This window comes from Pinus tabuliformis, chromosome 6, assembly GCF_031772625.1.
Source record: "Pinus tabuliformis cultivar Carrire ecotype Pingquan chromosome 6, CPIR1, whole genome shotgun sequence".
Lineage (NCBI taxonomy): Eukaryota > Viridiplantae > Streptophyta > Pinopsida > Pinales > Pinaceae > Pinus > Pinus tabuliformis.
Genome location: NC_142292.1, coordinates 1,180,140,903 through 1,180,155,856, shown reverse-complemented (window position 1 = coordinate 1,180,155,856; position 14,954 = coordinate 1,180,140,903). Strand labels below are relative to the sequence as shown.

At 39.5% G+C, this 14,954-nt stretch overlaps 1 protein-coding gene across 3 annotated transcripts in view; it reads right to left on the bottom strand.

Moving 5' to 3' along the window:
- The window catches only part of LOC149262973 (peptidase uncH-like), a 414,879-nt gene that overhangs the window by 290,670 nt on the left and 109,255 nt on the right, over window positions 1–14,954 (bottom strand). For all 3 annotated transcript variants that reach the window (XM_089425545.1, XM_089425540.1, XM_089425535.1), the window contains exons 8-11: window positions 1,208–1,344; window positions 936–1,026; window positions 655–720; window positions 206–431 (exon numbers count right to left, since the gene is read on the bottom strand). In XM_089425545.1, the coding sequence (XP_089281671.1) occupies window positions 206–431; window positions 655–720; window positions 936–1,026; window positions 1,208–1,344 (520 nt within the window). The remainder of the gene's footprint in view (window positions 1–205; window positions 432–654; window positions 721–935; window positions 1,027–1,207; window positions 1,345–14,954) is intronic.

Here is a 14,954-nt window from a genome sequence, read left to right as displayed (position 1 = left end):
GCATATCACTGTTTTTCCTAGTTTGGGACATTACATGATGCCATGTGTTAAAGAGAATTACTTTTCAGTTACAAATCCCAATCTAATAAGAAGAAAAAATTTAAGCTGTCAAATCCTATTGATAGGCATATAGTAGTCATAAAACAAATCTGGCATGAAATAAGCACCCTTGTGAAACTTGAATTACAAAAAAGGTTTTACATACCATGGCTCTCTACAAGCAATGGTGGCTTTTCGTCTTCAAAACCTTGATAATTGGAATTGGAAGGAAGATACAGATAAGCAAATGCTGTCTGCCCAGGAACTTTAGTAGGAAATTCAATTATTTCTGGTGAGCTTATATATGCATTATACTCAGAAATGTTTAAAGAAGATGATGACCAAATTATAGAGATGCCACTCATTGCAACTTGATTCTCTTCAATAGAAACCTGCATCCAAGAGATATTTACTTAAAACTGCATAATTATGCAAAGATGCCTGTACTAATTATGGAATATGTATTTTTTGGCTTTTTGATAAACTAGAATGTAATCTAAATGCCTGAAACTGCAGTTCAACCATTTGGAACTGAATTGTCTGTCTTAGATCATCTACCCACTATGATAGTGTGATACATCTAAACTGAAAAGGAAAACAGCTAGACATAAACACCTTCATTATGGACAAAGGATGTCGAGGGGATGCTCCACTGATGTACAAATGACTTCCAATAGAGGTCTAACCTTGCAAAGTTCACAAAATTATAATCAGTTATTTTACCTTCACAAATTGTTATCAACCTTTATGATTACATTCACATGAAGTTAACAATAGATATTCCTTTTATTCAGAACATTACTAGAGATGATTTTAGTGATAATATAGATGACATTGTCAAAGATGTCACAATTGCACTCAGAGACGGGACAAAGAAAAGAAGAAAGTATTTATACAATGTTGTAAATGTCTGTGAAAGGAAGATCGACTAAGGAAAAGGAACCAAGAACATGATCAAGAATCCCCAGATAGGACAATCCTTTTTGCCTGCAATTTGAAAAACAGAAATTAGAGAAAGATCGTACCTAGTACACTACAAAGTAGAATGATAACATTTTACTGTAGAAATAAGTAACAAATTTTATAACATTTCTAAATGGAAGAATAGTACACGTAGAAGACATTAGTAGAACTTTAAGAAACCGAAATTCCATATGAAAGAAGAAACCTGTATGTGCATGCAATGATGTTATTCTGTCCCTTGTGCTCATTGAAAGCATAAGAACTATTACCAAATTCCCATGAAGGCCTTGTAAACTCTGCATCCAATGGGTACAAGGCCTGCACCTCATTAGTTGATTCAACCTGCATAGGGAAATTTGAAATGTTAGCCAATTCCTTCAAGCGGACTATTTTGGAAAACAGGGACAGAGGATCATTTGAGGTCTCTACTGTCCTTCCACCCTACATGCAATGTTGCTTGAAGACCATTTCCTTATGTCTCTCACAAGTTTAGGGATAATATAAACATTAAGGAACCACAGAAAATTATAGAAAGACTATAGAACGTTGAAAATACTATAAATAAAATGAATACTCCAATAATCCCTATAACAGTTAAGTATTCCTTTCTTTCATCTCTGTAATTCATTTTTATATTATAATTTCTAGTATGTCACATGTTTCATTGTGCAAGGTCCTTTCAATTTTACTGACCATTATAGTTTGATTTGAGGTGGCATCTGATTTGGAATGGATCATTATATAATTTGGCATCTATCTTGATACTTTCTGGGCAGAAAAATTGGAGGAATTGCCTCATAGGGCCTGTTGTCACAAAATCCAGTAGCCTAGTGCAAAGCTCCTCTAGGAAGATCCAGACCTTAGGGCAACAAGAGAAATGGTTTCCACTATCACCTCTGCAGTCCTTCTTCTTCTCTTTAGTGGTATTTTACTACAAAGGAGGATTCCCTAAACTCACCTAAAGGATATTCAATTATAATGGCACAAGCTTATTGATATGAGGTCTACTAAAAGGGATATAGTATTGGTAGAGCTTAGAAGGCCTAAATATTTTATGCCAAGGTTCAAGTACTCTATTCGTAAACCAATTAGAGGGTTCTTATAACTTAGGGTTTTGCAGATTTTCAATGATAGGGCAAACCCATGTTACTCGGGAGCGGGAGCGGGAGCGGGGAGCGGGAGCGACCATTTTCAGAAGCTCCCAGTTTGGGAGCGAATCCGGGAGCGATTTTTTAAAAATATATATATTTTTTATATTTTTTAATTTTTGATACATATATGTCAACAAAAACATGTAGAATGATGAATTAGACATAAAAAACATAAAAAAACATAGATTGATCATTGAACCATATCACATCAATCATCTAGAAATTATAATCGTCATCAACCATGTCCACAAGTTAGTAAAATACATATTACAACTGCAACATATTGAGTCTTAGACTCTTATAAATCATGATTCATCAAATTCAATCTTAAAGTTTCAACTTCAAGCTTTCAGAATGGAAAATTTCAAAATTCAATAACATTTATCATCATTGATCACCAAAGTTGTACTTGTAAGCTAAGTTTAACCATTACAAGAAGTAATATCGAAGATATTTCTAAGTCCTAACTTCTAACTGTTAACATGATATGAAATGTTAAAAATTTATAAAATGAAACATGAATAATGAGATGAAATGAAACAACTTTAGTCTTTCACAAAGCATCATATTCATAATTCACAATCATTACCAATGAGTTATAATAGCCAAGGCCCAACTTCAAACTTCAAATTTTCATTGTCACAGTGATATAATGTTTACAAAAAATATCATTATGATATGAAAGAGTCAAGAGTCGAGAGTCAAGGACTCAAAACTCAACAGTTATGAAAACTAAAGTCTAATAGAAACTAAAAAAGACAAGTAAACTGTAAATCTACATGTGGCCCTTGCCACGAGAGTCTCCAGGAGTATAAGCAGGTCGTGGTGGTCTTCTAGGAGTCTCCCGCACAGACCGATGACCAGAACTAGAACCTCCACGCGAGGGTGTAGATGGAGGTGGCGACAGCAAAGGAACAAGACTCAGACCTCGAGCACTGCTACTGGATGGTGGAGGTGGAGGTGGAGGTGGCATGGCTGCTGCAGCTGCTTCATTTTCATCCCTTACAAGTTCCTCTTCTAGTTCTTCAATATGTACAATGCCATCCTCCAAATTGTCATCCTCTGGGTGATTGTCCCAAATTTTATATGTGGGATCCTCATTAGCCCGATCACAGTAATGACTCAACAACCTCAAGTTGTAGTGCACATAAACCAAGCTTTCTGCTCGGTTTTCATTGAGTCTGTTTCTTTTCACATTATGTATATAGCTGTAGGTGCTCCAACACCTCTCTGCAGAAGAAGAATTTACAACCTGTGAAAGAACTTTTTTTGCCAATTTTGGCAAAAGTCCGTGGCCGCCATATGTTTCCCACCATGTGAGAGATTCAAATTTATCTTTGTCGTCCATTGCATGGAAGTTACCATACAAACCAGTGCCACTGAAGTATCTGCCTATTTCAAGGCGCCAGCTGCACATTCCTCCCTGTCAGGTACCAACTTTTCTAATGCTTCCAAATATCCTTTAGTTACCTCTGGATCTAAATGGGGTTTGGTCCTAACCGCACCCCCTGCTGCAGGTTGGCCCAACCAAGATGTAGAGTAGTATTTTGGCGTAAGGATATACGCCAAGCAATGTAGTGGAAGGTTAAGCCTATTCCACCGTTCACACACACAATCATGAATCAGTTTGTACAAGTTGGGATCTCTATTATGAACAATGTCTTTTATTTCCCCCAACATGGTATCCATTTGCTCATACACCTCGCCAATCACTGGTTTGTCTGTATCTGCAAACCGAATCATGTGATAAATTGGCTTGGTGAAATCCAATACCTGCCTCACACTTGTCCAAAACTGCCCATCAAGAGCGGCCTCCTCCACCATTTCAAAACCTGCCATGTCAGCTACATTTGTAGCCCTTTCCTTTAACACCTGCCAATGTGGACTTGATACCATGCTAGCTAATGCCTCTCTTACCTTCAAAAGGTGCCTGAAGGTGAGGTAATAGCTACCAAATCTAGTCCTCGCAATCTTCAGCAACTCCAATCTCGAGTGACTGCGGAAAAGGCCATGGGTATTGCTATGATTTGTAATAAATTTTATCATTTGTTTGCTTTTCTTGTACAAATTACCAATCCATTGGTATTGTTCATTTTTGTTTTTGACAATATCATGCAACAGAAGGTTCAATGTGTGAACCAAACACCCAGACCAAACTATGTTGGGGTATTTATCCTCAATAATTGCTCCCGCTGCCTTACAATTAGGAGCATTATCAGTGATGACTTGGATGACATTGTATGGGCCAATACGCTCAATTGTTTCAAGTAATGCTTTTGCAATGTTGATGGCGGTCTTGAACTTGTCTGAGTAATCATGTGCAGCTAGAAAGATGGGACCACTAACAGACACAGCAAGAACACTTATCAATGGCTTGCCTTTTACATTTGTCCATCCATCAGATACAATGGACACCCCATGGTCAGTCCAAGAACTTGTCATTTTATTCAAAGAATGTGATATTTTTGCTTTTTCATGATCAAGGCCAACGGTTCTTGCCTTGTCATACCCAGGGCTCTTGTATCCTTTAGGGGCATCATTTATGGCAGAAACCATTTCGTGCCAATAAGGTGAGCGTAGAACATTGAATGGTGTCCCACATGCATAGAGAAACCTGTAAACTTTTGAATCCACATCATTCCTACACCCCTCATCAAGGAAATCTGATATGGTTCTACGCCTTAAAGACGATGACCCTGTGCCTCCATGTCCATATCCACTGCCTTGGGAGGATGCTGAAGGAGTTCTTTGTGATTGTGAGCTTGGTTCAAAGAAACCCCTTGATTTTTTTGTTCTGTATTGGGCTTCCTCCTCTTCCCTTATGTATTTGGCTCTATCTGTTGTTGACACCGCTGTACAAGTTTTGATTCCTATTTGTTTCTCTCCATCCCATGGCCTTTTCCCGCAGAGGTGTCTTCTAGCACGGGTGTATGAACCTGTGTAATCAGTGTTGCAATGGGGGAAATGAAATTTAGTGGTTCCACCCCCTCTCCCTGTTTCAGCCCTGTGAACATATTTCCGCAATAGAGTTTGGTCTTGTTTAGTTTTTTGAGGGTCATGTTCACCCTCCTCCAGCTCCTCCTCACTGGGGTTTTCACCCATTTGACTTTCTCCGGCTTCTTCATCCCCCTCTTCAGTTTGGGGCCCCCTCCGTTTCCTACTCTCCAGCACCATAATAACCATAAAAGGGACCAGGAAGAGGAAAATGCCAATAAATATAGCCAGGTCCATGGTGTTTGATGTTTGTAGGGTTTTGATTCTTGAATCTGCAAATTAATTTAATTTATTGGGATTAATTAATTTAATTTATTAATTTAATTTAAATACATGATCTTTAAACTCAAACAGCTAAATTAAATTAATTAAATTAACTACCTAACCAGTTAAACTAACTAAATTACTAAGTTACTTACCTCTGCAGGCTTGCTCCTCGCTCCTCAGCACTTGCTCCTCGCTCCTTGGCACTTGCTCCTCGCTCCTCAGCACTTGCTCCTCGCTCCTTTGCTCTTGCTCCAGCTCCAAACTCAAGCTCAATGAAGTTAGAATGAATGTTTTTTGGCCCATTGGGCTTATAAAACCAAAACAAAATTCTAAAAAAAAAATTATTTTCGGGTCTGGCGGATTTTTTTCCCGCCGAACCGCTCCCAGCCCGGCTCGAATCGCTCCCGGAGCGATTTTTAATGTCCGGGAGCGATCAGGGAGCGATCGCTCCCGGGCATTAAAAATCGCTCCGGGAGCGCCGGAGCGATCGCTCCCTATGTCGCTCCCTAACAGACCAGGGAGCGCAAATTTTTTTAAGGGAGCGCGCTCCCGAAAATCGCTCCCGTCCGGGAGCGATTTTGGGAGCGCGCTCCCGAGCCGCTCCCGCCCGGAGCGCGATTCGGGAGCGGGTTCGAGGGGGGGGGCGCTCCCCCGCAACATGGGGGCAAACAATACCATATAACAGCCAAAGGAAAAGGTCTTGTTACCCACCACTTATGGGTGACACCCATAGGAGAAATTTTTCTCCTAGATTGTCTTCAGCCGGCAGCCAATAGCCCCTTGCAGCCCCTAGATAGCTCAATGTGCCACCATCTCTACCACCTAAGTCAACCATTATGCACCCTCGCCCATCTGTCATGATTGTATGTTTGAAGGCGGGCCTTCCAACCCTAAAGGTATGGCTTTCATAATGTAGTTGGATATTTTTGCTTACTTATCATGGACACTTCTGGGCATGGATTAGTTGGGGGATTCGGTGGAAGGAATCGGTTTCGTTTGTACTCTTGTCCCCTTGTCCAACTCGGTGGTTAACCTTGTATCCTAGTTTCATGGGATCTACTTTATTGGCTACTAGCTTTAGGAGTGGCACTACATGGGAAATCCCAATTTTTGTTGTGTGGTCTATTGAAGAATGTAACTAGGTTCGGTCTTCATATTTATATTTGAAGTCAAAGAATGAAAAAAAAAAAAAAAAAAATATATATATATATATATATATATATATATATATATATATATATATATATATATATATTATTATTATTATGACTTATTAAAGCATGGGTTTCACGCTTGGGTCATCATATTTTAGGTCAAAGTCCCCATTGAGGACTTCTAGGATTTATTCGGAGTCATTAGAGTCATTGTCCATTTAAAGAGACCCTTCTTGCACTTTTGAATCATGTAAAAAGGTTTATTATTGAGTCAAATAAGGTATTTGTCACATCCACAACAAGTCGACCTCAAACTGGGTAACTCGACCTCATCTAAAGCTTATATATACAAGCAATTCGAATTCATTTGGAGACATCAACTCAAGAAGTTCGATCTACATCAAGGAAGTGCAAAAAAGTGCGAAGTTCAAGGTGAAGAAGGAAGAAATACAAGTCGAAGGTTTTGGGCTATCTCTTTCTCTCTCTTATGAGAAGTTGTTGGGCTAGTTACTGGATCGAAGTTCTACTGTTGGAAGGGTTGAAGTACTGAAAGTCTTGGGTCAAAGATTCTGCTGGTGGAAGGTCGAAATTCTGGATTTGTTTGGTCAATGTGTTGCTACTGCAAGGTCGAAGATCTAGGTCGAAGTTGCTGGAAGGAGAGGCTGACTTGGTGGTTGGAGGAGGTTTGTGTCTAGGTTGAAGAGTCTTGGATTATCTCATCTTAACTACTGAAGGAAGAAGTTTGACTAGGTTTTCCCCTAGATAGGGGTTTTTCCCTGGCAGAGTGCCTACATCTTGTGTCTCTTGTTCTTGTGATCTTCATACACATATAATTTGGTAATTTCTTGATGAAAGATAATATAACAAAGATATAAAAGAAGCCAATATAATTCACAAGTAATTATCAAGAAAGAGAAATCTAACCCTAACTCTACTAGCATTGATTTCTCAACATAGTCCCGCTTTCCGACACCACATACATCACTCCCCTCCGCTCATTATAACCCCTTTTCAAATATTTCCCATTCGGGTTCACATTTGTCCATTGGATCCACAAGGAGTTAGCCTTCACCTCCCCTTGTCCACACTTTGGGTCGGGCCTGGAACTATGCCCCAGAGGTTGATGCAACTAAAAAGAAAGTAAAAAGCATAATTTGGCCACTCTCAACAGGAAATGTACCATAAAATGCAAAAGATGGCCGAGACATACAAATTTAGCACGTGGGCAAAAGCCAACATGAGCTCTACCCCTATCATCATGGCCATCACCCTGGTTCCTAGGGCCCCTCATATTGGCCCCTTGCATCATTAAGGAACCCATGATTGTCCCAACCCCTAGTGGGCGATGAACTGCCCAACCTTAAGGGGGTAATCACTGCTATATCTTACACATCATGCTCTCATTCCCTGAAGCCCCAAGTAGTTATAAAAGAAAAATCAATAAAAGACAAAAGGCATATGAAGAAGAGTGGAAAAACAAAGGTCGGGGTAACTCATGTACCACGATTTCTCCCTCCTACATCTATACACCCAAGTGTGGGCCTCCCTAATCATAGCTACCTTGTACCATGGCATGTGGCTTGGAGCCTTCCCCTGATGCCCCACTTTGTTCCATCATTATATCACATGACACCAGCCATATGACGGATGTACCATGGACCTGTCACTCCCTTAGAGGTTGAAACCACTTAATAGGGTCCTTGATTAACCTCCTTCTTGAACTTGGAGACACCTGTACACTCTAAAGCCCATTATGGAAGGGCATGCCACTATGAAATGCCCACTTGGTTCCATGACTTGTAAGCTCATTTGCTCAATTACACTAATGATTTGTTGTACTGGAAGGTGAGGAGATGCATTGGATCTTATGCAAGATTGCAAGTGGGTCTTCATCTTGGGGTTTGGTCTCCCTATACGGGGTCCAAACCCTCCAGAGGGTCATATTGCCATTTATAGGGTGTACGTTGAGAGCCATGGGCCTCCACTATAGCAGAGAGTAGATCGCCATGCCATGGGATCCTTCAATACCACTCATTGCTCGCTTGTGTTCCACTTATTTGATGATGATGATGCACCTGGACCACCTTGCCCAGTCGGCTACACACACTTGGACCATACACTTGACAGTTGATCCAGGGCCTTGATGGGATTTTGTCTCACCGTGGGAGACAAAGGGACAGCTTGCATCATTGTTCTAGCCTTTGCAGATGGGATACATGCTTGTCTGATTCAATTGGAGACCCACGAGGATGCCTTTGTGCCCCCACGGCCACTTGAAAGCACCACAAGTCATTTGCTTGGAGATCAAGGGGCCATCCCCTTCACCACTATTTTTGGAGCCCTTCCATTCATTTGGGCACATGATGGACTTCATATGCCTTCCAAAGACCCTCCTTGCTATTGTATTATTATTTCGGCCCTCTTGAGAGGCTTATTTTTCATATTATGGAGCTACTTGGTGAGATTGTCACCAAAAGGTTGTTACTTGTACATTATTTTATTATTAGGGGCATCATTAGGCCTAATTAGGCAAGTCAAATCCCTTAAAGGATCATATATATTGATGAGAAGTTCATTTCATTGCTCATCATCACTTGGACTTGGATATCTCTTCTTGAGAACTTCACACTTCTTTCTTGGTTGTTTATTAGAGATCTCTTGATGCATTTCGATTTTTTTGGAGCTGAAATTTTCCTTTTCTTGGAGCCATCTTCTTTATCTTGGATTTGGATATATCTCTTGTTATCTTGTAAGGAAATTTTGCTAAGGAAATTTTGCTTATGAAATAATGTCTAATGTGTGGAAATTATGCAACTAGCTCTTGTTCTTTTATGCCCTAATTATTGAATATCATTGTAAAAGAATGTTAGAATGCAAATTTGTGCATATTACTCATTGATAGCAAGTAGATGAATGTTCCTAGTGGAATAGAATTTGTTTTCTCTCCATGAAAGTCCATAAATCTTGGGTGGGTAAATGCTAGAGAGTGCTTGCTAGGGCATCATTTTCTAGCCTCCTTGAAGACGATTTCGGCTAAATTTTGAAGCACATAGACTCCATAGCCCAAGGACAAGGCACTAGTCCAAGCCAATTTGGTGCTCAAACGTTTTCCCTTCTCTTTTTCTCCCTTTCCTAAACTTTGACCCTAAACCTAGACGACCTACTAGGGCTTGGTGTGAATTGCAATAGAGACGAGCTCTCACAAAATTGCTTGGACAACCTTCCTTGTTGATGTTTCCTCTAGCTCTCCTCTGAATTTGGTCCAATTTCGATGGTCGGATTGTGAGAAAACTCAAACCCTAGATGGCACCCTAAAAATCATCTTGAACGTCTTGGTAAATGGTCTTCTTGAGGGTCTTTACACTTCAAAACTCAAAGGAAGTTCATCTTTCGTTGACCCTTTCTTCTCCTCCTTGCTTGACTTAGTCATATTGTTGATGATCATCCTAAATCCTAGGTCTTGCTTGGATCCCCTAGGTCTCTCTTGTGGTCCCAAACATTTGCATGCTTGTCATCTCACAAACCCTAAGAGAGGTCCTTTCCCTTTTCTAGGAATCCTTGATCTGGGTGCATTCCTTGTGTTGAATACCCTTTCACCTAGGTCTAGGCCTCCTACCATTAAGCCTTTCTTGGAGAGCCCTTCCTTTGCTTCTAAGACAAGCAACCTATTATCTGAGCCTCTCATTTGAACAGGATTTGGAAACCATATCATATCTAATCATTGACCTCATCATTCTAGTGATTTCTTTTATACCAGGGCTCCTCCCATCGGTGAAAGTCCGAAAAGAGTAGGGGACATCGATTGAGGTGACAGTGGGTCATTGTCCCATTGTTGGCACTTGGTCTAGCAGTTGCCCCTTTGGAAAGCCTCCTAGGACCCCTGTTAGATTGACTAGTAACAGGTCTTTCAAAGGATAATCAACAAAGGGTGCAAGACCTTCAAATAAATACCAAGGATTTAGGGTTTTAAATGGAATTATATGGCTGAAAATTTGCATAAACAACAAATAAATGACGACGTCATCCATAGAGAGGATGATCTAACATGCAATAATGCTAGATTTTGGTATTATATTATTTATTAATGATTTTCCTGATTTAAGAACCATATACGTCAAACATAAATTTACGTTTTAGCAATTTTCCGTATAAAACCATATCCCGAACCCTAGATATCTAGAAAAAAAAGGAGAAAGTTGATGAATGAAGAGATTTGATCAACACTTGTCCTAATGGGAAAATGGAGCCTTTTAGGATGAACTCTCTAAGAACGGCATTGATGAAGTACGGGGAGGATGATTAGGACATCCACTTAAAACTCTAGTGATTTCCTTGTGGGGAGATTTTAAATTTAAGAGATGCACATTCAAAGTTCCCTTAAAGGTTTCTTGGAAAACAATCTTACATATCATAGAGGAGCAATATTTCAAGATAAATTTAGCAATTATATCATGGCACGATTAGAAACCCTACTACAAAAATACAATATGCAAAATATAGGAAATATGCCGTAAACATACAAAATTTTCCAAGAGAAACACTTTATTCAATCCCAAAAAATCATCTCCAACCATCAAACCATCTCCAAGAGAACTCACACCTTAAAAAGATCACACTTTGCCCAAGTTGAAACAAGGAGACAAATTTGCACTCTTTTTAGGAGAAGGGTGAATTAATGTGTGATAATGAAAAGAGTGGAGTAAGGCTTCCTCTATTTACATGAGGACTAACTTGCCTTATTTCCACTAATTTTACAAGAAATTCCCTAAAACAAGTTTGTTTTAGTGTTCTACAAGTGAGAGGTTATAAGCCAACCTCAATATAGCTAAAAAATTAACAGTAAATGCTAAAAATCCCACATGCGTGGGAAAATAAGCTCTTCCACTATGATGTCATCCTCCATAAGTGCTCAATATGCCACAAGCAAGTAATAAATAGATGATGAGTGCTCCATACCGCAAGGAAAATCTCAAAGTACATGGGGACGCCTCCAATAGTACCTCCAAACCATGATGTCATCACCAATGTGCCTATGTCATCCTTCCAAGGAAAAAACAGGTGACGTGGCACCATCATGCTCAAGCATTAGGGTCTACGACTGATGTGCAAGCCTTCCCATGTCATCTCAAGGATAACTATCATCGTCCGGACTTCGGAACAAGCAATGCCAATCAAACAGTGTTAAGGCCAGCCTAGCGGTGACTTGGGTCCATCTGCGCACATCATCAATAAATCTAACACCAAGACTTAGTGGCTCAACATTTCGGCATCTAGCGGTACTCAGGTGAGTTAAGTACTATGTTGAACTACCTCATAGCCCAACGCTCTCCTCTAGAGGGGCAATACTGCATCAACTAAGTCAGAACTACTCTCTCGATTGGATACAACGACCTCTTTGAGTGTCGTTGAATGGAATGAAGATCAACTCTCACGGGACCTATGCTACTATGATAACACCACCTGACAAAACCCTCTCAAGATTAAGTGAAATCAACAATCATTAGGGACAATAACCATAAATGCATCATAGTGGACCATACCTAATGTTTGGGGCACAATAATACTTCACACAAAACTCACCTTCAAATGTCTAACTAGATCAAGACATGTAAACAAGTTACCTCACTTATATTAGGGATAGTTAGGTCAACAACCCTATTAGGTGTTTCCAGCCCCCAAGGGAAGTGACATGTCCCAAGTTAGCCCATCAATCCATAGGTGTGTGTGATAATGATGTCTACAAAGTGGGAAGGACTTCAGGGCAACGTGTCATATCCATGTGACCCACTAATGGGGGTCTTGTTGACCACATTTTGTCAACAGTTCAAGGAGGCAGAATGCGAAGACATGAAGAAATTTTTTATGAATTCAAAGTCATCAGCCAGCACAATTTTATCATTGTAAACCCAATTTATGCAATTTATATTGTAAATGATGCTAGTATGATCGTCTATTTATGTAACAACACCTAGGTAAGCCTCTGGTTTTGGCAACAGATTCCATCATAGGAAGTTTTTTAACCTCACCAAATTATATGTGTTTCTAAACACAAATAATCGGCAGAGTTTTCCTTCTAGCTTAAACCCCAAAGCTAGGGTGGAAATCTCTTGACAAGGTCTTAGGTGAGTCCTAGTGCTATATCGAGTCTTTGTAAAAATGTGTTTGAGAATAATTTAAGCACATTTGTCTAAATTATTTTATTACAAACCACTTGGTCTATACTAGATCATATTGTGTCGCAGAATTGGGGAATTTCATGAGGGTCTATATGTAAAGGTGTATTACTCTGAGTGTTGAATTAAGTGGGTCGAATTTCTCCAAGCTAATTTTCTTAAGTGGCTAATTTCCAGTTGGCCGAATTTCTTTGGGCCGAATTAACCTAGGGAGCCAAGTTGCAAGTTCCAATCACTACATTTTTCTTTGTAAATTCTTTGTGGGTCTTAACCATGATTTTCCAGATTAATAGAGGAGAATTGTGGAGGGTGTTTATCTCTTGTAACGTGCGATTGATCTATCTTTTCATTTTCGTTCCATATTTAATTTTCTAGAGTTAAAGTACCAGTGATTTTATTTTTCAACAATTCAGAATTTATTTGGCAAAATAAATAAGTTGTTGGAAATAAAAATTGTTGTGAGAAAATAAATTTGGGCTAGTATTTTGGCTCCAAAAGTGACAAGTCGGCTTCCCTCCAAGTCAAATCATCCCTGGCTCCAAAAGGCACCCATTCGACCTAGACAGATCACTATATAAAGGCAGCACCTTCTCCTCCGCTTAGACATTTGATCTCTCACACACAAGACAGTTTGTGGGCAAGCAAGTGAATGACAAGAAGGACAAAAAGAAGAATGAAAATTCATCTCTCTCTCTCTTGTAGCTCGCAGACGTGGATAGTTTCTCTCTTTTCTGGTTCACAGATTTTTTGGGTAGTTTCTGTTACAGAAAGTCGAGTTTCTGAAGCAGCCGCAAAGAGCCAAGTTTCTGAAGCAGCTGAAGAAAGCCGAGTTTCTGAAGCAGTCGCAGAAAGCCGAGTTTCTGACGCAGTTGCAGAAAGCATATTTTGTCACAGAAAGTTGATTTTCTGAAGCAGCTGGAGAAAGCCAAGTTTTTGAAGTTGATCCAAAAGGCCAATTTTTTGGGGCAAACCAGTAGAGTGAATTACTAGATATGATCAGGTGACTTGACTTGGCAGAGAAGACTAGGTTTGACCATAGGTCTAGGTGTGTCTCTTATTGAACAAGAAGAATTTCTCCATTGAAAAAGGTTGTTGGGTTTTTCCTCTTTGTGGGTTTTTCCAGGGTAAATCTTGTCCTCTTTTGTGTATTGTGATCTCTATTGTTCCACAGTGATTTAAGGTTGAATTTCTGAAGTATAATTGTTGAATGATATATTGGAATAAGTTAAAAGAAGATATGCATCAAAAGTAATTATCAAAATTTCAGAAATATTGCACTAACCCTAATTGCACTAAGAAAATCAATAGGTTTCCCATGCACAAACCTCCACTAAGTAAAACATGGGTCAATGTTAGTTTTTGTAGCATTGGATGTGTTCTAGCCACAAAATTTGGTGGAGAGGCTAGAATACATGAGATCTCCAAAACCCAGAAATCGTTTCTGGTAATTCCCCCTAGAGGTGTCTCAGTTAGATTATTAACCAATTTTTTAAATATTTCCAAACTCTAAACTTAGAGAATATGGTTAATTAATCAGTATTAATTGAGATAAGGTGTGAATCATCTAGAAACTCACACGGATCGATCCAAAGATGATCCTAGCCATTGCTTAAGTTCTAATCTTGGTCGCTGGTGCTCCAACAGTGGATTATAAGAGGAAGTCGATGTGGTGATGGAGAAATAACCCAGTGCAAATATTCAGTTGCCCAGGTAGTTCGCTTTTCTCAGAGGCATTATGTCGAAATTATTGTGTGCTAGAATTTCTCAGTTTCCAGTATTTTATTTTCCGTATTATTTTGATGGTGAAAGTTGTGATTTCATTCATTATTTGTCGTAGAAAATAAACTGCATAATTAATTTTTGAGTTAGAAGAATAATTTCCAATAGCTGCAATAGAAAAAATTTCACATGGTATCAGAGCTTCACTGATCAGCCAAAGAGCTCAGAAGAGAAAAGAAGGAATTTTGTTGCTCAATGTGGGCAACAGGTCAAAATTCTCAAGGAGCAGCGCAGTCCTTTTGTCAGAAGGCCGAATTACTTGAGGAAGACCGATTTTTTTGAGAGAGGAGTAGAAAAATACGATTTTTCCTTAATAAGTGATTCCAAAGGCAGAGGGAGCAACTCAGATTTTCTTGAGCAGATCTCTAGCTAGACGCTGAGGGTTTTTGCAACAGTTCACTAGAGCAGAGCTAGCTTCAGGGTGGAAAAGAGGA